At 39.5% G+C, this 26,397-nt stretch overlaps 1 protein-coding gene across 2 annotated transcripts; it reads right to left on the bottom strand.

The window, feature by feature from the left end:
* Positions 1-430: 430 nt before the first annotated feature.
* Hil (peptidase hillarin) lies at positions 431-26,397 on the bottom strand. 2 transcript variants are annotated; one of them, XM_033341019.2, is made up of 12 exons: positions 25,670-26,397; positions 20,685-21,134; positions 14,519-14,783; positions 8,382-8,498; positions 7,644-7,816; positions 6,156-6,399; positions 5,215-5,441; positions 4,730-4,951; positions 4,487-4,636; positions 3,905-4,094; positions 3,153-3,410; positions 431-2,919 (listed from the first exon to the last, which is right to left on the bottom strand). In XM_033341019.2, exons 2-12 carry the CDS (start codon positions 21,026-21,028, stop codon positions 2,608-2,610), a joined length of 2,502 nt encoding a protein of 833 aa, XP_033196910.1. In that variant the 5' UTR covers positions 21,029-21,134; positions 25,670-26,397; the 3' UTR covers positions 431-2,607. The 2 variants fall into 2 exon arrangements, with proteins under 2 accessions (XP_033196910.1, XP_033196923.1); XM_033341032.2 differs by having other exon boundaries at positions 14,519-14,750.

Below are 26,397 nucleotides of genomic sequence, written 5' to 3'. Positions count from 1 at the left end.
CTGACTGAATATATGATTATAGCAAATATTCTGCAACTTCTATATACATTTTTAGATTCGTTTTAAATTTTACTGATACGACCATAAGAGTCAAGTCTTACTATGGTGTTACTAACATTTCAAAATGTTTTGCACAACTCACATAATATATTCATAAAAGGTTCCTACAAGAATGCTTTCATATGCTACTGTACATACATAAGTTAATTATTTAAATTAATTAGAACATTAATGACAAATATAATTGAATAAAGAAAATAATTACAAGTTTATCTTGTGCTGCATGAACTGGATATCGCCAAGTTTCCACAAAATTAGATTTTATTACTTCCTTTTTCTTTACAAGAACACGAGTCTTTATTACGTATCTGTAATATGTATAAAAATTAATTTACATGCTCGTTAGAATGAAACAATGAGAAAGAGGATATTAAGCTCGAGTTATACTTTATTCCACCGGTAATAGGAATCGCGGAGAACTTTCTTTGCATAAGCGTTGTTATAACTTCGAAATAACAACAAAGACAAGAGAGAGAGACAGAGAGACAGAGGGGGAGAGAGGGAGGGAAGGAGGGAGAGGGGGAGAGAGGGGAAGATAAAAGATATTCATATTACAAAAATGAACAATTATATAGCTTTTACCGCTGAAAACTTTCCGCTTGAAAAGTTCAACGCTTTCGCTCTTCTCGCGTACGAGAATAACTAGAATCGTGCAGCTAATCCTGACAGAATAACATATAGCACCTGAACTTCGGAAACCACCGTAGCCGCAAAATTTCGTGATTTCAAAATCTCTCTGAACGAACCTAGATACATAATTACTGAAATGGAATGTCGTATATCCTTATGGTGTCCTAGAGACAAACGAAATACAGTAGAACCTCGTTTATACGAACAAGTTAATACTCAGCTTTAGATATACGAACTTATATCTAAGCTTCTATTATTCGAATTAATACGAGGTCGAGCTTACGTATGCTCGACTTAGCTTTAATTATATGAACCCGTATTCTTATATCGAATATATGCAATCATTTACTTGTATTTAGAAAAAAGTCCCTATATTAAAAATGGAACGTAGCTTTCACATTAACTTTAGTTTTCTGGAATGTCAGGTCCTTTTGCACAATTGAGGAGGTTAAAAAAGAGCTCTGCTCCTATATATTTTGTTATTCGTATTTATTTTATACTTTATTATTTCGAATTTATGGAAAGTTGAAGGCAGTAGCTAATAAACTATTATCAAAAATACTCGATTATCCCAACTGTCTTACAACTTATTCTTACCCCGACTTATCCAGATAAAAAGCTTCCACTGTAATTATTCCGCTTCGTGTAACAATTTTGCGGTTATGGTCGTTCGCAACAAGGAAAAATGGAATGCTTTATATATACCATCGTTATAATACGAAGAACTTAGAAGAACAAAGCATGCGCTTTCTTGAAAACGAACCATTCCTCGCCGATTTTATTTTCATAGATCGTTTATCTCGATCGATAATTTTGCTCGTTTTTATCGACCGATCGAAAAATCAGCGGATCGTGTGCATATTCCATATACATAAAAGCACCTCGCGTAACGAAGTCTCGTTCCATTCTGTCCAAATATCTCGAACGCGTAAAAACGAAACGCGATTCTCGACATTGAGTTAAAGCGGACCGAGATAATTGGGATTAATGCTTCGAGTCGAGGCGAGAAAGTTTGATTAATGCGGTCGGAGCGCGATGGTCGATCTCCAGAGCTGGTTAACTTATAATTGCCAACTTTCTCGCTGAAACACGGACGACACGATGGTCGCCGCGCAAAAGAATCGGCGAATTTTAAATAAGGACCCTATTAAACACAACTTATCCTTCGACTAAGATTACTAGACTGCAGATTTTTATGCGTTTGTGGAACATTTTAAGATGCAAAAATGTATAGAATGCACGTAGTATGCAAAAATATATCAAATATCGAAAATGCAATTACTCGTTATAATGTTTAATAGGTGAAACGAATTTCTCCTACGTTCTCATGTCTTACAGTCGTGTTTATAAAAACATGAACATTGCATAAATATCCACAATCTAATGATTATATTCTCAAACACATCTCAAATAAGATAATAATCGTTATTACAAACTACGAAGAACGTGGAGGTAGCGCGTCAGATCGGAATCGTTCTCGCATTCGGTGACATTTTTCAAAGTTCCTCGTGCCAAAGTTTCAAGAACCAGTTGTTCGAAAACCACCTTCCCCCTTTGTTTTCTTGGCTATCATCGTGAAAATCATCTTGCATAATCGTCACCTTGATCGACTCTTTAGTTGACTCTTTAATCAATAGTTTACTGGCAAGTAAAGGCTAATCTCGTAGATTAGTTCTTACACGTCACTCGAAGTTCCTCAAATTCATAGTTAAGAAGGAATGTATCCATAGAAATAAAGGAAATAGAGAAGAACACGATGATAAAAGAACTTGCAGCACCTTTAGTCTAGTCTCATCACATGTACCAATTTATACACGCGATGTATTTCTTCGTATCCATGTATCGAATCGATCCAGCGAAATCGTTATATTGTATATATACTATATGCATAAAAATACGAAATCGTAGTCGACGTTGCTAGTTCCTCTTGCTGGAATTAATCAGATACTTGCAGCAATGCGTGAGCAGGTGCTTTTCACCGGTGATGTCGTGGGGAACATTCGTGGGACTCGTCGATTCCCTGGTGTAAATATCCAAACCGTACTGACCCTCCTCGGGAAAGCTGATCGAGAAAGTCACCACGTCGTCGTCAGCGATCGAGTGCGTTACGTATTTGGAGAGTCGTTTTTCCTCGATTCCGTTTTTATGCAACGTCGCCATGAAGTCGGTAAGCGGTCGCGACATTCGGAATTGGATCTCCAACTCGCGACCAGCGAACACTAAGGCCTCCTGATTATAAAAACAAAAAAGTGGTTATAAAAATATAGCTTTTGTTAGAGCGACATATATCTTGTAGAAGCACCTTAAATCTTGAAATTGGCAATTCCAAATTGACATGATAAAACTCTCAGTAAAACTGGAATTCTTTCGTAAAAGTGTCTCGAGTTATATTTTTCAACCTTGGAAGCTTGTGACTGCATAAAATTTAATTATTGTTAGTTAAAAATGTCTTATTTGTGTACCTGATGAGTTATTGGTATGAGACCAAACAGTCTCGTGGCTTTGGTTGGACCCCATTCGCCACTCGCGCAGTCTGGCAATGGTACCATCACTGTTTGCAATTCTTCGCATGCAATTTTGAATTTGCACACGCTCTTGAACTTCATCGGCTCTCCGGTTAAGTATTCCTTGGGTGTCACCGCGTTGGCAAAAATATCCAGGAGAAAAGCTCCTGAACAGGGCGCGTGCACACGAAACGCAACGATATTCCCAACGACAGACTACGAACACAAATTTCCGAATAAAATCTTAATATGTAATATCCTAACGGTAAAAGTTCTTCGAAAAATTGTACAGTTAATTTTAAAGCTCGTATCATCCATACATAACACTGTACAAACGTAAATAGTACTCTGATATGTAGTGTCGTTAAAATTTGACTAATTACGTGGACTGTCCAAACAACTCGTTAAGGCCACATTGAAAATCAATATTGGAAAACGCTAATATCGTCATAAACATGGGAAATGCTGATGTTTAAACAGATCTGAACCCACCTAACTACGAGCCTTTTGCGAATTTCTGTCGGCCAATTAATTTCACTTGGCGAGTAATTCATTAGCAAACGATTCTTAAACTCCTATTAAGGGTCTCTTCCTTTAATGACACTTCCTTAATTTGTTTATACGAATGCGGCTAGCGGATAATTAGCCCGTAAAACCATGAAAAGATGTCGCTCTCCGTAGCCGTTTTGCGGCAAAGTATCTCGAGTTACCTGCATGACGAAACGTTTCAATGACACGCCGTCGTATCCGTCGCCATCGTTGTCGTAGAACTTGAGATTATAGTGAAAGATGAGGGACGACTGCATATGAGCCGGCATCGCTATCCTGACGGTCGCGGCGCCCGTAGAATCCGTGTACATAACGGCATTCGTGTTCGTATCCGGAAAGTAGAGGCCGTACCTGTCGAATTTACATAAAACGTGAGTAAATTCTTTTTTTCCGTGTACACAGTCGGCCATAAGTATTATATAGGACACCTACTCGTTACATTTATTGAAGATTCTAATAAATTTTAATTTCTCTATTATAAGTCTCTTCTAAGTTCGTTAATGTATTCGCATCAAAACATAATGCGAATGAATTGATAGATTTACTCATTACAAAAAATTAAAAAATAAAAGCAACGAATAGCACTCAATTCGTACTAAATATCCGCAAGTGTTCAAATACTTATGATCGATAGTGTATGCTATGAATAGTTTTAATGAAATGATTGGGTACGCAACTTTGTTAAGCGAGAAAGTTAAGGAATTTAGTTTTTTAACGAATATTTGGCGAAAGAGTTGCATTACCTGAAGAACAATGAACGCACGAAAGGCAGCTCTTCGAAATCTTTGAGCGAAATCGGTTGTTTAAGCAATTGCCACTCCTCTTGAAGGGGGAAGAACTCGTAGATGAACTCTCGCGGGTCTGTCAGGAAATAATGATCGTCGTATTCGTATCTGCGAAGAACGAAGAGTTGAACAGGTTGAATAATTGAAAAAAACTGTGTCATGTCAAATGTTCGAAACAGAAGGTAGGTTTCAGGGAAATACCTCAAACTATCGTTCTTAGCTTTTGGTTGACCAGGACGAGGAACTTCTTTGGCATTGACCAGATGTCGTGCCCCCCAATTGCATTGAACGAATCTCCACGCACCAGCAACGTAAACTGCGTTCCAGCTATTCCGGAATCGGTTGTCCTCGAAGCAAACGCCTGGCTGATAACCAGCCGACTTGCTGTAACCCTTTATAACCACACAGTGCAATCCAGCGTAACTGTAAGAATATGATATTCAAAGTGAGTCATGAAAAACAGAACACCAAATCTAAAATATACGATTGATCGAAATAATGGAGATCGTAATTGTATTTAATACGTTCGATCAATGTGTGAAACTTCCGGTCCGTTTGAAACGCTAGTCTATCATTATTGTTTCCATTCGTATAATTTTGAAACATGGAACCAGTCTTACGGGTGAATTATTATTTTGGGCGTGTCGTGAGAAAGATCATCGAGGTGTTAAATTAGTTGCGTTTACCTGCATAGTCGTTTGAACAGAACGTGGTAACTTTCAGTCCCGTGCTTTATGCCTCTCAGCAAGCCCATAGGCGTGTCCCCGCGCAGATTCTCGTCGAACTGCATGGTGTTTAGATTCTTCACGGTGATCCATCGGAATATCGTCCTAGCTTTTTCTATATCTGATCCGCATCTGCTCACCAACTGCCGTACCAGATCCGTGAATGTTTTCTGATCTTCTTGAGCTACCTGATTTATTAAAAGAACAAAAAAAAAAAGAACATAAAATAATAACGATGGACTCAGCAATGTTAAGACACATAAAATCATGTTAAATTGAATTATTACTATTATTAATTCCAAATAACAATTTCTATTATTTTAATAAACTTTTGCCTAAATAGTTTCCTAATGTAACAGAATTTTAATAAAATCGCTAACAAAGTTAAGTTCCGAATGCTAAGTTCGCGAACAAAGTTAAGAAAGGTATTTTCGAGACCGTGATTCCTTTTCAGTTCTATCCATAAAAATACAAATTCATAGAAACATTCACATTCTACTCATCACCCAATTTCCACCGACTCCGTATAACTTAAACATTCACGAGAACTAGCACAATACCTCTTTCACCCTTCCATCACACTAATGGTACGGTACCGTTCAATGGTATCATAACGAATAGCCTCGACACGACACCGTTGTCATAGGCGATCAACCGTTTCCTCGCTATCCTTCGAATGAAAGAAAGGTCGTAAATCGATTACGCGAGGTCTTCGTGTATAGACGGAGACCGGATAAAAGCGAGGCCGTCTCGAATATATGAAAATATCGGTCCGCACCGATTCCAAGCCGTCCGTTTAAAATTCCACGGGTGTAACACACCCCCTTTCGACTCTTCCTCGACGTTACATTTACAAGGGGATGACGGTGTTAAAGGGGGTTGGCACTACGACGGGGGCTTACCGAAATAGCTATCTGATCCATGTCAGCAAACTCCAGAGGATCATTGTAGATGTGATACTTTGCGAGGGCAGGGGGTTGTGGGGGTGGAGCACGCGATGGATAAGGCAAAGGCGGTGCTTCCTGGGCATAACCGTCCCCTTCGTCGAGATACAAGCTCTCCTGCCGCATATACTCGCTTCTTGCCTCATTGATCAGCTCCAACATCTCCGAGCTCTGTTTTTCCACCAATGCTGCGGTCGCCGCCCTGAAAATTGATCAGGAGTTACGAGAATTCGCGGTTCATCAGCGAATCGCGAAGAACCAATTCTCGAAATGCTAATGCAAAGGCTGGAACTTCATTCTGATTTTAATATCTTCAGATCCAAATTTAGTTGATACGCGTATGTGGCGAAGATGTAGATTGGTTATGTGGTTAAAATGATGAATCTCTTTTATTTTCATTTTAATATGCATATGAGACGATGTTCGTGTAAAATTCGCTTGATTTGAAGAAGAACGTTTCGACTTCTGATCTGTCTTTTTCTTTTTTCTTTCTTTTTTCTTTCTTTTTTTTCTTTTTTGCTGTTTCATATTTCTCGAGGGGGAATATTTTCTTGCTAAAATCTCTGTATTTTATGATTCCTGCGTAGGATGCGCTTGATCCCCGGCTCATGAATATGTATCTATTTTTTTGTACAACTCGAGAAAAGTTTATTAAACTCACGGATGTTTTTTTTAATATGTGCATACGTAGACGAGATGTCTTACGTAGTAATTCATACGACGTTTCAGGTGAGTATCTCGCATATTTTTTCCATTAACATACGAGATACCTTGTCTACGGATTCGAATGGAAATCACTTTCTGTACTTTTAAAAATAAATTTTTTTTATACGAAACGACATTTAACTGCGCCTATTGAATGTTAACTTCTTTTTCCAAATGAATCCCATAGAACTTAACTGAATTTTTAGATTACTTGAGTGAAACTTAATCATCGATAGATACAATAAACCAGGAAGGAATTTGTTAATTAGCAAGTAGAACGATCGTACTTCATTCGTGAAATACTGAGAAAGAGAAAGGAGAAGTTCTTGTAAAATTGTTCAATGTTTAGTGAACTCGACTGCTGCTGTGTAAACAAAAAGCAACATTTTCTTAGAAGAAATGCAAAATTATATAGAACGTGGATATAACAATGTAGTACTAACGAAGAAAAATCTCACTCGATTTTCTTTCTAACGCTCCAATCCACTTTCTACAATGTAAATCCCATTGTGTAAAAAATACTCGCTACACTACCAGGAAAGACTTTGTTGTTTTAGTCTCTGACACTAAGTTTCGTAGGTGAAAATGGGTAGTTTTCCCGCAGAAAAGTTAACAATCGTCAAATCAAAGGGTTAATCGTGGGTCAGCTAGCCCAAGAGTGTTGCTTGCCTTTCTTGCATTTCATAATGAACGTGATCAGAGCAGCGTGCAATGGAATCAGCTTAATTAGGTAATAACTACCGTTCGTGCTCCAGCATTTTGCGCGTGAGACTTTCCTTTTTCTTGTCCCTACGAAGAGTCATGTTCTTCTCCAAGTCCTCCTTCTCTTGTTGAAATTGCTGGGCTCGGGCTCTTCCACCTTTTTCGCGTTCCCATCTGGCCGATAGTTCCTCCAGTTCCTTCTCCCATTCGTCCTATTCAATTAAGAAACACGATCTTTTAATCACAGAGCTTGCTCGATATTGATCCAGATATTCCCAAAACGATTTTCTTCTCCAGGTACTTGGAATTTAAATTGGAATATATTAATTAACCCTGTTGCAAACTTTTCATGCTTCAAATTTAATTTCAACCCAAGAAGGGGCTCTCAATTTTTTCTCAAGATTTCAAGATCACCTATATTCTTTTAAACGAATTATAACGATATATAAACCAATAACTCTATTTTCTTTTTTTTTTATACAACAATCGGTGCGTCTTCTTTTATTTTTTAGACAAAAATATTAAGATACCTGGGTCTGAGAATGATTAGTTCAAGAGATACTTTCACTTTAATTTTATGAAAGAAATATTTAGGTGACCTATTTAACTGTAACATCCTGTATAATGTTCTCACGTTTTTCTAATACCAACTATTAACTCCGTTTTTATTCATTTCCATGATTGCACCATCTAGTTCACAAATACAGTATTAACAGAACTGTATATACGTGTAATATGATAGAATTAAATTCGGTTCAAGATGAAAGAAGCACGTACCCTAAATTCCTCTCGAATTCGTCTGTCTTCCTCCTCACGATGGTGAGCGAATTTCCGATAGAGGTCATCCTCCTCCTTGCGATGTTTCATCTCGAGTCGCGTCTGCTCATCTCGATCCTGATAATTGCAACAAAAAAAAAAGGGTCATCAAGGGCCTTTCTCTTAATTATGAAAGAAAAAGAAGGCCGGAATTTTTTGCATATCCTCCTCGTCTGCCGCGCGGGAAATTTAAAGGAACTCGTTGGATCGGTTTCGGGAATCGCGTTCAGCAGAAACTCGAACGAGTTTCACCAGGGATGGCTCGCAATTAAACCGAGGTATCTTCTTCGTCTATCAAAAAGCGGAGGCCGCACCTAAACGTCCCAGCGACGGTCGTCCAGTTTTTGTCGGCTTTACTTTCACGCCGCGTTTCTGCTTTCCTTTTGGCTGGAAACAAGATGCGCGCTCCAGAATCGTTCGACAAATCGAAGCGTTCGTAGGGAAAGAGAAACGAGTACCGATGGAGCATTAGTGGATTCGTTCTCCGTTTACAAAGTAACCGATGGAACACAGATAGACACTCAGTTTGAAAAAGGGTTTCTTCAGATTTGGTATAGCGTTACGCAAGCAATTTCCTGCGCAAGTCGGTCGCGCGTACAAACTCAAATGCCCACGCTACAGTTACGTCATAGCAGCGCACGTTATTGCGTGAAATAACCGCAAATAAGGACAATGTTAGAGAGCACTGACATTTCGAAGCTGTTTTTTTTTACGCTTAGAGTTTTTAAGAGTTGTATGAAACGATTCGACGGAGATATTTGAAAATTTATAGATGCGTCATGTATTGAAACATGAAAAGTAGGGGAAGAAACTAGAACAGCCTGTAAGGATCGCGTAAAATAATTCAAACAAAAATTGAAAAGATTGCAACGTAGATAACGCAAGTAAGATAAAATCTTTTTGAATATTTATAGCGAATTAACAGCAAATTATTTGCATAAAAAACCACAGAGATACAAAATACAACCGTAAGATTCTATCTCTATGGTCGAATCGCTCTGTACAGTAAGGAATGTTGCGGTTGTGCTTGCTGAAATTGCTTAGACGAGCCTCAGCCTCTCGCGGCGACAGATGCAATTAGGCTGTTTCCAGAAAAAAAAAAGAGACAACAATTTCTTGTAACGACCGAGAGGTTGCTATTTTCAAATCGATAGTCATAGTATGTTACTTGTTCTGTTAATCTTGTCGTTTGCACTCGAGTGGATCGGTAAAAATTATCGACGAAACGATGAGAAAGCGCGCTAATAGAATTAATTCGGACCATCTGTTTACTCGCGTCATTGAAGAAGCACTTTCCTGTGACTACTTTACTACAACTGACTGGTTAACCAGCATTCCATACCATAGAGTTCTCTGTTTTCTGTTTGGAGAAACACTTCTTGTAATAGCCAAGAACCGTCTTCGTCGTTTGCTATCGTTTCATATTCTACGTTCGATAGAATCTTTCATTTCGAAGTTTGTGGATGTTGAACTATATCGCGATTTTCATTTTATTTAGTGTGCTAACTAAAAGATTTAATAAAGATCTTGTTCTCTTTGGATGTAATAAAATAGAATAAAATAAGAAATCACGTTAATAGGATTAATTCGATCGATCTGTTTGCTAGCGCCGTTAAAGAAATATGATTCTTTTTGATGCCTGTTTTCGTGACTGGTTCGTGACCAAGATTCCGTCACGAACCTTCCAACTGCTGTTTGCTTTTCCCTCGAACGGACAGACGTGTTTGATCCGCGAATACGTTTTTGCTAAAGTCGATTTTACTAAAAATTGTCACGTTCAATAAGACTCTGGTTCTTCGCGCGTATTGATAAAAAGCGATACAGATAAAAAGCGTATGCTGTCTATTCAATTCCATCTTGCTAATCCCGTCGTTCGTAAACAGAAGATTTGTATCGGTCTGTGATTAAATTCAAACAGAGCTCCGCAAGATTGTCAGCTTCGTGTAGTTCGGATACTCTACCTAATTAATTTTTCCTCGAACGAAAAAATTCGTATAAAATTTATTAGAGAATTCTCAGATCATTCGAATATTTTGAACACCGATAGACAATTCTCCTAAAATTCTTCAAACACCAACAAAGACAAATATTTAATTCCAAACTCAAAGAACAGCTCGATCTTGGTAATACAATTTTAGAATCTCATTCTTATGGTTATCACATGTATATAACAGAAACATTCTTTACGAACATCCACAAAAATGTCTACGAAAATAGAAAACTAAATTAATAGCAAAACGTTATGAATAATTTAATTCCATCGTTACACAATAATCGTACGTCAATGTCCGAGACGCAAGATCAGTCCATTTGCGCCAATCTGTCGTTCAATCCGCCAGTCTGGCCGAAAAAGGAGCGAGAAGAAAGTAAGAATAAAACCGATAGACTGTGGCACACAGCATTGACCGCAACAGCGATTCCAATTAACATCCGTGGGTCGTTTGTTGGCGAAGGCGCGTGAGAGGTGAACCACAATCGTTCTTTAAAACAGGATACGCACACGGTGGCCCTCTCCGCCCCTCATTTGCTCTTTCTTCTCCTGTATACGACTTCTTCCGTGGCCGCGGAACGATTCTCTAATTAACTGTCAGCCGTGGTAAGCGAGTACCGCAAGCGGAAGCGATTCTGGGTCCGTGCGCGAGCTTTCCTTCGCGTGTGCACGCTGTCATGGAAAGAAGATACAAGGGAAACGCGTTCTTCCGTGGCAACAGTTCGGTTAATGTTCACGAGGACGTTCGTCGTTATTGTTCTTGGATGTCACGGAAGCAGGTGAAGAAAGTTGAGTCGCCGCGTCGCGTGAAACCTTGACTGAGGGACGCGTTTATAGGAGATAAAACAATAGCACGATAGTTCTACTCTTAATTTGCATCGCACGCGTATCGTATCGTAAAACTACTATTGACTTTGATTCAAGATATTATAATGAATATGTTAATTAGTCCCGCTTTATTCGATTTATTCTAGACTCGGAAGTTGTATAATTTAGTATATTTCAAAATATTCCAATTGTTCACTGAATTACCACATTCATATTTGATTCAAGTATCGTGTTATTCAAGATGTTATAATAAATGTATTAATTGATCGCGTCTAATTCAGTTTATTCCAAGCTTAGAATTTAGTATGTTTTTAAATATAAAGCATGTATTACAATTTTTTATTGAATTACCACATTCATATTTCATTCTAGTACCGTCTTATTCAAGATATCATAACAAATATATTAATTGAGCTAGAATTGTTTAGCTCGATTTATTACAGGTTTACAAGTTGTACAATTTGATACGCTTTGGAGTATTACAATTTTTCACTGAATTACCACACTCGTATTTGGTTGAAGCATCGTACTATTCAAGGACCATTCGCAGTAGCCATACGTGAAAATTCATTCCGCTCTGATAAATCCATAAAATCCAACTGTTCTTTTTTTTTATTTCAATATCGATATCAGGCTGGAGATCGCGTGAATCTCTTCTAACAGTTCGATACACAGAACGATCTCTATTTTATTGCAACCGATAATAACCAGCAGCGCGTTCGACGGGACCGTTAGCTAAAACGAATCATACTTTCTACGTTCGAGAGGATGACGGGCACGCCCGAGATCGGTTTGCCCACGCGGCTTCCCAATTATCGACCTCTCGTAAACTTTCCACGATCGTTCTCTTTACCCAACCTATAGACAATAAGACGGAAACCCATGTTGGGTTTCTACGATTCGCAGAACCATGATCATCGCCAGATCACCAGTGTTTGACGATTCACGAGGCGTTCGAACGGACAATTTCGAAGTTGATCGTCCGATCGTAAGAAACCGCTACCATTGCAACGAGCGTGAAGCGTAAACGACCGAAAAAATCAGGCGATGAAAGAAACTCCGCAGACAGTTTCGTCTCCTTTCTATAATTTTCTAATATTTTTCTAGATACTGGCAATTGTAATTATTACTGTATGATAAAAATGGCTAGTAATAATATGTATACAGAATGTTTCTGTGATCCTGATATAAGCGAGAAGATGGCAGTTTTTTATGCAAGATTATAAAGTATAGAATAAAACCTTCGCGTATAAGGCTTCATTTTTAAGGAAACGTCTTTGAAGATTCGCCAATATTCGATTAACTGTAAGTTTCAAAAGTCACGAGACTTTGTACGAAAGTTTCTATGGAAGAGATTCGCGAAGTTGTCGATGTAAAAATATTATGAAAATATAATAAGAATAAGTCATTGCACAAAATGGTGCACGTGTTACTCTACAAAACATTAGTTCTACGAAAATAAATAGCCCTTAAATTTGTTGATTTTCTCACAAGCTTCCTAAATGAACCAGTAAATCAATAATTAATATATATTTAATAGAATTAATAAAAAAAATTCTCCGATCAACGAACTTAATAACTACGTCGAAGGACGTTCATATCTTTCGATTTCTCGTCAACGGGACGCAGAAGGAAACGAAGCGTAGACACGGTGCACGACCCTGCTCGTTGCCCACGCTACTTTCGTTTCGTAAGAGTGTGCACGCAGGTAGGCTGACATTCACGAAATACTATAAATAACAGCCGTAGCCGGCGGGAGGCGTTTTGCTGAATGTACACGCGAAAGCGGATTGAGAGAAAACGCGCCGATAGTGGAGCGACTAGCGGCTCGGCCTTCTTCTTCTACGCCGACACCGATGGGAAAAGCAAGCCGGCAATCTCATTTTCATGTAGGGTCCGTCTTCGCGGCGGTACACATTCCTCGCTTGTCAAGCGATTCGCGCATGAAAGTCACGGCTGCTGGCATGGAATCCCGGTACCCGGCCCGCATTCCATCGCGATCGGAAATTCGGGCTTCCGACCATTTTCCATTAAAACGCGTCTACCTTCTGTCAACGCGTATTTCTCGCTCCAACTAATCAACGAACTTGGTTATCGTATATATTCCACTCTTCCTAGTATCTTCACGCGCCGCTGAGCACAAGCGAAATACCAGATTTTGTTCTGCAGCGTCCTATGGCTCTCAGAAACCGGATATCGCGCCATATTGCTCGGAGAGCGATTGATTGATATTTGAAATACGTACGTTTATAATTTCTACAATGAGTGGAAGAAGCTTTGGCGCGTTATTTCTCAGAGGTTTGCTAAGCGATTAACAAGAGAGTTCAATCTGGCAGATGTAAGAGTCGTTATTTATTACTATCGACTCGACTGGCGAAAAGTAATTCTGCCTAAATATCCAGAAAAGCGTGAAATTCAAATCTGATTTTCTATACTTCGACGCGAACTCTCGTAATCAGGTCATCGTTAAGAAGTTATATTAATCAAGAAACGTAATTAACGCAGTCCTGAAGCAACTTGCTCCAGATATTTTTGAAATAAATATCCCAACTATCCTCGTCTTTAGTTTAACGTACTCTTTGTTTATTGCGATCTATCATATAATATATATGTAACAAAAACTATTACGAGTGCTTCAGAAAAAAATAACGATGCCTCATAACGTCGATCATAAGCATTAGCACACACACATTAGTCTACTTACCGATTACACTTATTCAGCGATTGTAACAGATTTTACTTTATTTAATATTTTGCGTTACAAAGCGCGTACGATACAGTTTAAATAACAGGTTTATAATAAAATAAATAGAAACTAAAGTCAGAGAGAACCATCCAATTTACGTTAAATACCAGCAAGTATCTTGATATTGACTTTTTTGGTCCAAAATGCAAATACAAAGTGCAAATGCAAAATCGCAACACGATTGTTCATCCCGAAAAGCCAATATCAAAATATCTCATCATCTTAAAAGTTCAAAATCCAAAAACCAATAGCTATTCGAATACTTATGGTAGACGGTATATATAGCTTCTATATCAAATAAGCAAAACGCGAGTAACCAAGATTCGGATTAATCAAACCGCGGATAATCGAAGCTGAATTAATCGAGGGCTCCGCCGTAATAATATTTTGATAAAACGATGGCCCGCGTAGTGGTAATTAAGCTCGATACCTCGCGTAATTACGCGGCAGATCGGTGTTGGAATAGAGGTAACCCGCTCCTAATATGGCGGTGACCGTGACGAATGATTTCACCGGACTATGCGAATGACTCACCAGATAATAATCGATGGGCTTCTCGCGTGCCTTGCTGTAGCCCTTCTGAAGCTCCGTCTGCTTAAGGGCATGGGCGATGTGAAGCGCGCTCGCGTCGAATCTCCCGTACTGGTAGCTCCCGTCGCCGGAATAATTGTGGTTGTACGGCGAGGACGTTCCTCCGCCGGCGTTCCCATGAAGATCACGCTGGGACGAATTCGTGGCCGGCGGTGAACCATGTCCGTTTAGGTGCCTGGCACAATTAGGCGAGTCTACATTATCGTAACTGCAACAAAATTATGCAACGGGTCTTCAGGGGGACTAGGGATCGTCGTCATCGTCGCTGCCTCCTATAGAATGTCATCTTTCTTTCAAAAAATCAAAATGTACGATGGATGGAAAATTTAGTTAGGTAATGTTATTATACGATGTGATCTTCTTTCGAATAAATCAAATAGCACCATAAGTAGCAACGTAGCAAAAGCGAGCGATATCGCCTTTTTCACTCGATGTTTCTTGGTGAAATTCAAATGGACAATGATAAAAAAACCGTAACAAGCGTGTGCCAGTCGTGTCATTTTCCAAAGCAATTTTCCCTCACATGGTCAAAATAAAAATACTAGGAAAATATGATGAACGTAAAATTTGATCATTCGAAGCGAAAAATAATTCGACCGTATCGCCTGTCGGTGTAATTTCCCTTCGTGTGATCGAGACGAAAAAGACTAAGAAATACAGCAAAGCTAAATCGCTGCATCGACTCGATTCGAGCTTCATTTAACGACAAGAGAACCGAGAGAAAAGAAATTCCTGGTAACCGTGATCCTGACTCGTGCAACATTTGCCGCAGCTTCCGGCATTTAGCATGCAAATTCAATGATTCCGCGCATCGAAGAACTAGGTCAGCCTTTTTAACGGGGCCTTCGAAACGTTTTCCTACGTGCAAGTCTGCTTCGCGCGGAGCTCATCAACGATTCAGCCGCGTTCCAACAAGCATCCTAGAACTAATTACCACACGGGCCTGAGCCGACGAGCCTGATTCATTGGCTCGACTTAGGAAAAATCCTGACAACAGCCGTCTCGCGCACGAGCACCGCATCGCTTATGAGAAACCAGAAAGTCTCTGGTTAAATGAATGTGTTACACCTTCTCTCGCTCGTTCTCTCCTCCGGGGTTCATTCACTTGCGGCTGAAGCCGCTGCTTCTTCTTCTTCTCCTTCTTCTTCTCTCTCTGTATTCAGACATTCTGTCTTTGTCGTGTACACGCGCGCGCTCCTTATGTCAGCCGGAGGCAGAGAACTCGCGAAACGCAGCTACAAGAAATTCTTCCACTGCACACGCGTTAACCCATGTGTGTACGCATACTTCTCGCGGGTTTGTTCAATGGTGAAAACGATATACACCGGATCACGAAAGCATTTGAATGGCTTACCATAGGACTTTTGTGTTTATATTATTCGTTATCGTATGTTACAATACAAAATTTTGAAATTTCATTAACATCGTAATGAGACACGACTGTCGTAATTATATTGATCAAATATAAAACCAATCTGAGAACGTACATACAGATTACAAGATGTTCATTGTAAACATATGTATATTTAATAAAAAAATTACTGTACAACATGAATAGCCATCTTAAATGTATAACAAGAGTTAAATACTTTCGTAAGCTTGAGAAGATTATCCATATCCAAGCCATATGTATTAAAACACTTGCAGATATTTATAGAAATCTCCGAAAAATATTCAGGGTGTATATCATATACAAACAGACATAAAATATCGCAAGTGGAATACTTGTCACGTCTAACTAATAAAACCAAGGGAAAACTTTCAATTTGTATCGAATATCACATTTTCTCCAGGCGCAGTAAATATCTTGTATAAATTGACGGCTTTAGAATTTTCAGGAAACAGATGCATTCGATACTCGAGAGGTTCAAACGATTAAATTCAGACATTCTCACGACCCATCGACCTTTACGTAACGTTTCTATACTAGTACGTTTATTGGAGGTTGTACTGGTCCTTTTGGAACCTTGAGGTACTTCCTGAACGTTGCAACAGGTCTTTCTCTGATCGATTTTATAGCCTGCAGGGTGTAATTGGGAAAAAGAATTAGTCCAAACGAACTATCGTTTAATTTAGGCACAACACGCTCCTTCTTCTTGTAATTAAGCCAAATCGAATAGATTTTACCGTTTTATACTTATTTGTGAGGTACATGATGTACTATGCAGTAAAATCTTGCTGATTCTGATCTAGCTAATGAGAACTGTATTTCACTTCCAATTACTACTGCTTCTTGATTAACATAGATTAAAATCGACTGGCTGGACATTTTAGCGTTTAACTTAATGCTTCAATTTGGTATTGTACTATATCACGAAGACTGTTACACGAAAGTTTTGTTGCAGTACACGTGTATAATTATTCGGTCTAATTATCGAAAGCAATTTCACTTATATTTTAACGCGCAACGAGATATTTCGCTTGTTTTCCGGATCGACCGAAAAATGAACGCAGGATCGTCTGGTCGATCGCGTCCGCATGAATCTCTCGGAGGCGAGCTCGTTATTTCAAGGAAATCGGGTCAGCCATTGACATTCCGGCCGGAGAGCAAGTGTGCTTCTCGCGCGCACAATCGCGGTTTCACACTTTGTTCAAGACCTGGTCGGGATTAAGGCCAATGTGGCGATGCGTTATGTAACGAAGATGAACCAGATGCCTCGGCTAACACGTATGCATATAGGCCCCGGGAATGACTGCCAACCAAACTTTCTGTGGCAAATTTCTGTGGCAAATAATTATAGGTAAAAAAATTCAGGACTCGACAGACTTGTAGAGAAGTGTCCGTGTTACGTGACCGATTTGCGCGTCAATTCTCGCGTGAAAAATTTCGTGAAATCGCCAGAAGAATGAATATCTTCGGTTGTAACGTAAATTTTTGGAGAAATCGAATTTATGTTAATTTTCCAAGAGATACTAACAAAGAATATTCGTCTCGCTCGCAATTTGTTAAGATGGAAAAATTAAATTTCCTCCTCTCAAATGCCTCCGCTGTACTAAATTTGATCATATAAGACCATTCATCTCAGTCGTTTGTTATTCTGCGTTCGGAAAATGCATCACGAAGAGTATAACTGCGGCACGAATTTACTGAACGAACTAATAGTTGTAAAAAGCAAATTTTCTCTTCTTCTTTGAAACATCTAGTGTCCTTTATAAATCATTAAAAAACTCGATTTTACGGGGATGAAATCGAAACCAGTAAAAGATGAATCGAATCGGCAATAAAGCATTAATCGTGCGTCGTCAAGGTTAAGGAACACGGTTAACAAACCGTTAACAGGGTCGTTTGAGCACAAAAGGCCGCGCGACCATTTATACTCCACTTAAACGGCGATCTCGATTTAACACCGAAGGGAAAGTGGTGAAACCGAACGTGAAGCGAGTCGATCGACTTTCCGGCGGATCGTTCAAGAGCCATTAAAACACAGGAAACGTAAAGGAGAGCCGTGCACGTTAATTTTCTGTCGGGGCTGTTGTACAGCAATTTGCGTTTAACGGCTACATCGTATATGATTCTATTACTAAAAAGAAAACCAGAATGAATAATCCAAACTGTGACAGACAACGATGGAATTTTAACGAGGTTTAACGCGACTTTATCGTGACGAATCTCCCTCACCCAACCATGATTTTCTCTTTCTCATTAAGGAATTTTAAATGCATCGTACGTAGAAATTCGCGATTTTCTGCAACGCTCTCAATCTCTTGGAAATAACATATTTTTAAACAATTGGTAAAATATTATAAAAGTATGAATCGTAATATAATTTAGATTTTTAAAAAAGAAAATAGATCGAGTGTGGTTTTTTAAATGGAGTATAATCTAGTAGAGTAGAATTCCATTTATATGAATTATACTTTAGTTCGTACAGGATTAAATCGGCTTTTCAAAAGCCACATCGATAAACTTCATTTTCTCCGAAGTTTTCAATTTCAAAAATCAAGTACGTGTATTCAATTGAGTCGGATTGAAGATAGGTATTTAATATCTTAAAAAGCGAGAGACTTCTTATACTCGTGAATTTATTACGAATTTTTTAACATCTATAGGTCAGTGATCTTCGTCAAAATTTTCAAAATATGTATTGCTCCGTTTATACTTTTGACTTTCACAAAATTTCCTAATTTATCAGCTACTTTTAGAAGACCATTTTTGAACCTGACAGATCATCTTCAATTTGAATTCACTTTCATAATAAAATTCTCCTGTTCGATCATCACACGAATTTAAGAACAGAAAATCAAGGAAAATATTGTACTTGTCGCATTTTTCTCTTATAATCTACATTTGTAGAAGATATTTTATCCGTCATCTCGTGAATCGCGAAAATATTAAACTCGGAAAAATTCAGAAAGATAAGAAGAAAAAAGGAAAGACAGGAAAGAGAGAAATGCTCAAGTTAATTCAACGATCGCTTTCAACGTATCATTACTAGCAGTGCTAGTAAAACGTTCCCAGCGTAATTCAACCTGTAACCTTTGGAATAGCAATACCGGTTACGTACGATCAGGCCACGTCCTTGGAATCGGCAAGCGCGACTTAAGAAGCCGCGGCTTAATTACGCGCGTGTGTCACGTCCCTCCCACATTTAGACTTGAAAATTATATGTTACCGCGACGTTCCACACGACACGACACTTTTCCTGAATCGATGACACCTCATGCTACCGCACAGTATGTCAGCCGTTTCCGGTAACACGGCCACGAACCAACAACACGAACAGGATAACAAATAAATGCGAATAACCGGACTCTCGTTTCAATTGCAACTAAATAGTTGCCACACGTGTTACGTGTAATTAATTTCCTTATTATGATTACTGTTATTTAATCAAGATCTCTTCGATCATAGGAAGATTGCGTCCAATGTATTCTAGTAACGAAGTTACGTTGTGAATTCCGATCAGTATTTCTCAGATTCTTTCTATTTTCCCTCGTAGAATTGCTGCAATGCTGTAGATACATATAACAGTACCGAAGAATCGTCGTGTTGTACTGATATTCCGATAAACGTAACAGGGAATAAGAAAAGGGATGCATTGATTAGATCAATTGCCATCCAATTTGTTTCTCGCGTTTTCTAACTTGAGTGCAGCGATGTAAGATTGCATGAAGAAAGTAACTGTGATTTTTCTTTTCTATACAAATTTGTTTTAACAAAGAAACGAACCGCAAATTGATTGTTTGAAATTACAATGTATTTCATAGAAACTAGAAATTTAAAAAGAATCGAGTCTGAATAGGTTTGTTTTAAGAAGAAAATTTCGGCTAAACGAAAATCCTATGACCAGTTCTAAGACGAATCAAACCAAACGACTTTCAACCTGGTCGATACACCTATCCTGGTGCTAATTGATTCACCGAAGCTCGACCAATTTCTCAGTGGACCAAATTAACACACTCTACTACCTCCTGCTTAGCAAGTCTACAGCACACATTCCTTCCACAAATCCACCGCAAAGTTCTATATCCCGAAGACATGAAATCATTATCAGCTTCCATTCACTCTGTTCAAACCAGAGGATCGCTGATAGATCTACACGAAGCTTAACATTATTAACAAGTCGCGACGCTATTTAGCCTGTTGAAAATCAATTATTCGAGACCACTTCTCTATGGAATAAGAAACATTGAACTATCACGAAACGTGGACGAATTACAACAGAAGATTCCGTTTTCAATGACTACGAGCAACAATTTATTTTACACAGACTCTATCAATTATGTTAGAAATCTTCGAAATCTTACTACAGGAGTACAACAATAAATACAGAATAAACTAGCGAAACTCGAACAGTAATCAGTAAAATTGAACAATGGGAAACTCTGCTTTCTTCGAGCCTCGGCAAACAATCTATAGTACCACAGACGCTATAGTAACAAGTAGACTACAGATTTCTATACATTTGTAGGCAATTTAAAAGTGTACAATTACACAGAATGCATATAATATGAAAGAATATATAAAATACCCAAGGTATAATTTATAGTACTTGTTAAGTAAAACAATTTTATACCAAGTTTCTACCTTTTTAATTATATTCTGGAAAATATAAGTTTGCATAAAAGTCCGCAGTCTAGCGTTAAGGTACGATGGTGAGTGCCTTACCAAGGTGGATAAACTCCCCGCGGCGACGCGCCACCAGCTCTGATCTGTTCATTGACGTAACCGCTTCTCGGTACGTTCAGCGCGGACCTAATGCCTACACTAGATCCGTCCAAGGTTCCTGGACCTGGCTTGGGAACGTGGCTGCTACAGTACACCTCCTTGTCGTTGATCGTATGCTGGTTGTTGTAGTAAGTCTTCAGGGTCAGTTTAGTGCCGCAGATCGCGCACTTGAAACAACCCGCGTGAAAGAACGTGAAGTCCTTCAGTGGACCGACTCTGTCCACTTGGTAGACGGTCTGAGCGCATCTCAAACACGTGCTCTCGTAAAAATTCGGCCGATACATCGTCTTCCTCGATCAGGATCCCGTTGTTTAGGCTTCCGTTTCCTGGTTGATTCTTCTGTGTCCTCAGTCAGCGCTGCACCTCGCTGTGGAACGTACCGCGTACGACCTTGAAAGTGAAAATTATCGTATCAGTCGAAATATTAGGCGAAATTGAACGACGAAGAGAATTAAATTGAATGTTTTGTAATATGATAATTTTGGTAAAGACTTGGGCGAAGGTTAAGGTGAAGATTAAAATCGGGATTAAAACAAGGCTCGATTTCATGCGATTTCACAGTCGATTTGCAAAAAGAATAAAATTTATTTGTGTTAAATGATGAGGCAACTATGTATGTATGTAAGTGTACCGTTGTTTTTGCAATAGAGAATGCATCTTCCTTCTGTTTCCACGACAAAATGCAGAAAGGTGTAAAATACGTTTCATAAGCTGAAAACGTGTGCCTTAATTGGCGGTAATTACCTCGATGCAAAACGCGTGCAAACGAATCAGACCGCGTCTGTTTCTTAACTCTCAATAATTACTTCTGCAGGATGTTTAAAAAAGAGAAAGAAAAAACAGAAATATACAAGATAGGAAGAAACGAAAGAGCTAACAGAAAACTTGAACCGATAGCATCTCGATCGTGAGCGATTAAAAAGTATAAACCTATAAACACATTAGCGCTATTAAGAATGACCAATACCGCCGACACTTTCCTGTCGACTTTTGCAACGATTCGTTGCCAATACTTTTCATAGTGGGCGACCAGCAAACGGATAATTGCAACAGATTTCACGAGCTCACGGTACACAAGTCTGACATATAACGTCATATCGGGATTTTCACACGTACGTCCTCGTTAACGCTTCGTTCGAAAGATAACAGATTTCGTGTTACAATCACATCGTGGAAATCGCATTTTTTCATTCCACTCTGTTTGTTCATCGTTTCCTACGTTCATGTCCATCTTTACGATTGCTTCAGAAGGCTCGAGGAAATTATTACGCTTTTATAGATAGAAGTAATAATTTTATATTATCACGCTTTTTCTAGATGGAATCAACGAATTTTTACTGAGCCACTTGCGACTCTATCGAATTTTGTTCGTTTGCGTATGTTTCTAGATACGATACTCGAGGAAATTATTTACTGTGGGAAAAAGATTCTGTGCTTTTTATAGACAGAAATAATGAATTCTCGTTGAGAAACTTACGATTCCATCGAATTTCATTCGTTTGCATACGAAATTCGTGATTTTCCACGATTTCGTTGATTCTGCCTTGCGATAATTGCTTTCTGGCATATATTACGATGTTTGAACAAGCTCCGCTCGAATTTCGATAGATTCTTTCGATTGTATTCTGAATTTGTATTTCCACGAGCAGAAATCATATTCTGTTAACGAGATTTCTATAGAAGAAAGTCTTTAACGTGTTTCTAATGACGAGTTTAGATTTTCAATTAACGCTATGATTGCGATATAACTGAGAAAATGATCGTGAAGGCAGAACTGCGTGTTCGACGTTGTATCCTCTTTGCGTCACGTTATAAGCTCAATAATGAGTTTTATTTTTAACGACGATATAAAAAGTGATATTAGAGATTAATCAAAAGAACCAACGGTGCCAAAAAAAGTCTCAATGGATGTGACGACAAGAACTACTGAGCCAAAATAACCAGAAACGAGCATGAAACCAACTGACCACGCTCGAAAGTATTCTATTCACAAAATCACAAAATGTAATGCTAAAAACATACAATCTTCTTCTATACATTAATGCACGATTGCGTCACGAAATTACACGAACGTAAAGAAACATATTATGTATCTTCTTTCGAACGAAGTCACGCATCATACTGGAAACTTTCTAAATGAACCGTGGAGCGTGTTTCCCAAATTACTACCTCGGTTTCACCGGTGTAATCGCGTTACGATACGACGATCGAGGTTTCCCTTTTCTTTCCACGATTCCTCCTGTACACCGACCGAATTCTCCCGTTGCGCAGCGAGCGACCACAATGGCGATTACGTCATACCGTTAGCGACCATGCACAACAATACCGTAATAAACGCAGGATAGCTCGTCTCACGCATCACCGAATCCCGGCTTTCCGCTCGCCACGACACGCACTGATTCTTTTTTTCTGCCGCTGCGAGTCTCTCCTTGATGAGCGTAGGACAAAAATTCGCGGACGAAGATGGACACGCTGGAAAGTTCTCCTTCCGGAGAACTGGCATATGTAGGACAGTCGGTGGTCGGGGAAAGCATTTTATTTCGCGAATATCCTGTCGATATTAAACATGTTCTAGGCTTATCAACGTCTATCCTAGCGTGCAACGACGATTCTTTGTGCCACTCGGCCGTGAACACTGAAAATATCTGATTGATACGTCGACTGAACAATGGAGGCTAGCTTGTTGGAAACTTTATCGATGGAACGTGGATTCGTAAAAATAGTTGCAACGTTGTCAACGTTATCTTCGAACACGTTTTAAATCGGTGTAGGATGTATATCTAGGGAAACTTTGAAATTAATTTGCATATGGTATAGGTCAAACGTTTGGGATCGTTTTTTCAATTGTTATACCGAATCTACTATTAATCATTAACTGCAGAGGCACGAATTTTTGCTATTAATCCTCACATATAACTTGTTCGCAATCTTTCCGAACAAAATATCTAGAATAGTCCTCGTTTATGTGGAATTTACTGATTTAACGAGGTAACGAGCTCGGTCGATTTGCGTCCCATGACGTCCCGGTAGTCGTGAATGTTTAAGGACGCTCGTAAATCTCACCTGCATCCAGCGTTTCATTTCTTCCACATTGCTCGTCTTTTCCGGATTTACCTTGCTTTTTAGTTTTTCACAATCGTCCCCGTCGCGCTCGAACAGATCGCCGACTTCACGTGCATTTCAATCGCGTTACGCAACATCGAAAGAGGAAATCGTAACGAGTCCTCGTAAAACGCGACACTTCCAATTACGGTCTCTCGTCGGTTTTCATTCATCGTGTTAAGCGTGTGTGACCAATGAACGCGCAATTTTGTAAAACGAAATATCGACGTACATACGTATTTACGCATTTGGTCGTAGATATCATACGAAAAATGTGCTTTTCCTTCGATTAAAATAAATGTAATTTTATAAGCCAGCAAAGTCAATTTATTAACACACTGTGTATCAAAGCTACACATTTTTCAAATTTATAGTATTCCTAGATATTTCTCGTACAAATTCTTTTTTACATATTTGTTGTCTCGTTCATCTATTTTCATGGCTACGGTATCGGCTGGAAAAAAGTTTAGAAACCAAGGACGACTAGAATGTTCATTGGCAATGGTATCTTAGAAACCTATATTTAAAAGAGAGAAATTTCGTGTGTATTCACTGTATCATTCTAAAAGAAATACTGAAAAACTTCCAACACTACTTCAGATGAAAGATACACAAAACAAAAGAGATGAGATGATCATACCGCAAGCGAACAATATACTTCTTGACGTAATCTAAGTAAAGAATCTAAAGCCTTCAAACGGACATTTTATATGTTACAATCTTATCTATACACTTTTATCCATTAATCAGCAGACGCTTAGCACGTAATTTACGTGTTTATAAAGTAAAGTTGTCACTTATTAACCATTTATTATTATATTAGGTATATTTTCAAGATCTAATCTCAACCTATTTTAGCAAAAAATATATTTCAAACTCTCAAATATCCAGAGATTTATGAATATCCTCTAAAATTAAACCTCCTACCTAATCAAACGAGAAAAACGATTTCCCGAGCATGTGACATCGCGATTCGTTGAAAATTGGTACCGTCCAGCATGTGAAAATTATTTATTGCATTCCACGCGTCGTTTATCACTCGATAATGCCCGCTTGAATACCAGTGTCCCCATTCTGGCCCACCTTCTCCTAGGTATTTACGCTCAGCGCGCGCACATACGTATGTATACATGCAATGACACACGCGTGCGCTCACGTACGCACACAAACCCACAAACGCACATACACACAGCTACGTAGAGCGCGTGTACGAGCCACGTAACTCCATGTATCGCGTTAAGGAAATCGAGAAACCTTATATCGAGGTGGACCGAAGAGTCTGAATTCGAAGCCTGCTCGATGTTTGGAGACAACAGGTTAACGGAAAAGGCGTGTTCCCGTGTTTGCGACAGTTTGTCTGGTTACTTAACGCGCGAAAGTACCGGTGAATAGCGGGCATTCCATTGAACAGGCACATCGAAGGGGCCTGGTACACGTTGCACGCCTCCTCCTCCGTCACTCTCCATCCTTTTCCATCCCAGAGATTTGAATGATTTCACCGTGCACCGTGGAGAAGGCGAGAATCGCGAGAATCCCCCGGGGCGCATCAGATTTGTCAAACACGTGTATCACGCGAATACAAGAGCCACGTAATAAATCGTGCGCCTATGAAACCGATAATCAAAGCATCAGCGAGAATATCTCGTAGAAGAATATTCGCCGAAGCGAGTATCAAACGAGGCACATGATTCGACCGGTCGTTCTAGCGGCAAGACAATTGGAGCAGCGAACAGGAATGAAAAAAAACTGAATATAACCAGCAAGGCCGGTGTTCCCTCTTTCCCCGTGGTCGACACCAGAACGATATCTGCGTGGATACTCACGTTCTCATGCTTTCATGTCCACTAGCTTGGTCCACAAGAATCCTCGATGATCGTCCTGGTCCACCTCGAACATCTCTTCGCAAACTTTCCGTTCCTTCCTCTATACGTCCCGTCTTTTAATAAGTTTCTTCTTATTGACGATTCGATGACAGAGTCTCACGATCGACGATCGATTATATTCCACGATTTACTTTCTATTGACTTTATCGTACTCCGTCTATGAGAAACCAAGGCACTGCGAAAAAATCGCGCACGATATCACGAGCTTCTCTCTCGTTGCTGCCGCACCGTGCATTGAAATCACCAGGTCCCGATGATCACCGCAGGGCCAATATCAGAGGACCTCGTGTTCGCGCGCGCACCGTCTTCCATCGAACGAACGAAGAATTGAACGAAGAAGAGCAATTCCAGGAACAAGTCCACCTGGCAGGTAGGATATCCCGACTTCACGGATCTCTAACAGAGTGGAAACTGTGATCAAGTCGCTCCGACGCTGCTCGGAACGACGTTCCGGTTTTGGCTGTTCGATCTCGATTATCGAGTACACCACAGAGGACCGGGCTGATAGTCTCGACCTTCACGTCGACGCGTACGAACGTTTTCTGGCACGGTTTTCGTGTGTCCGTCACCTGGAATTGAGGTCCCGCCACCAAGCGAGGCGGCCACGCGAGAGGTCGAACCTGAATATCGCCACCTGCTTCCTTCGACGTTCCAGGAAGATCTGAGGT

The sequence above is a fragment of the Bombus vancouverensis genome, chromosome 5 (genome assembly GCF_051014615.1).
Source record: "Bombus vancouverensis nearcticus chromosome 5, iyBomVanc1_principal, whole genome shotgun sequence".
NCBI lineage: Eukaryota > Metazoa > Arthropoda > Insecta > Hymenoptera > Apidae > Bombus > Bombus vancouverensis.
The sequence above is the reverse complement of the archived record's forward strand: the minus strand, read 5'-3'. Positions and strand labels throughout refer to the sequence as shown.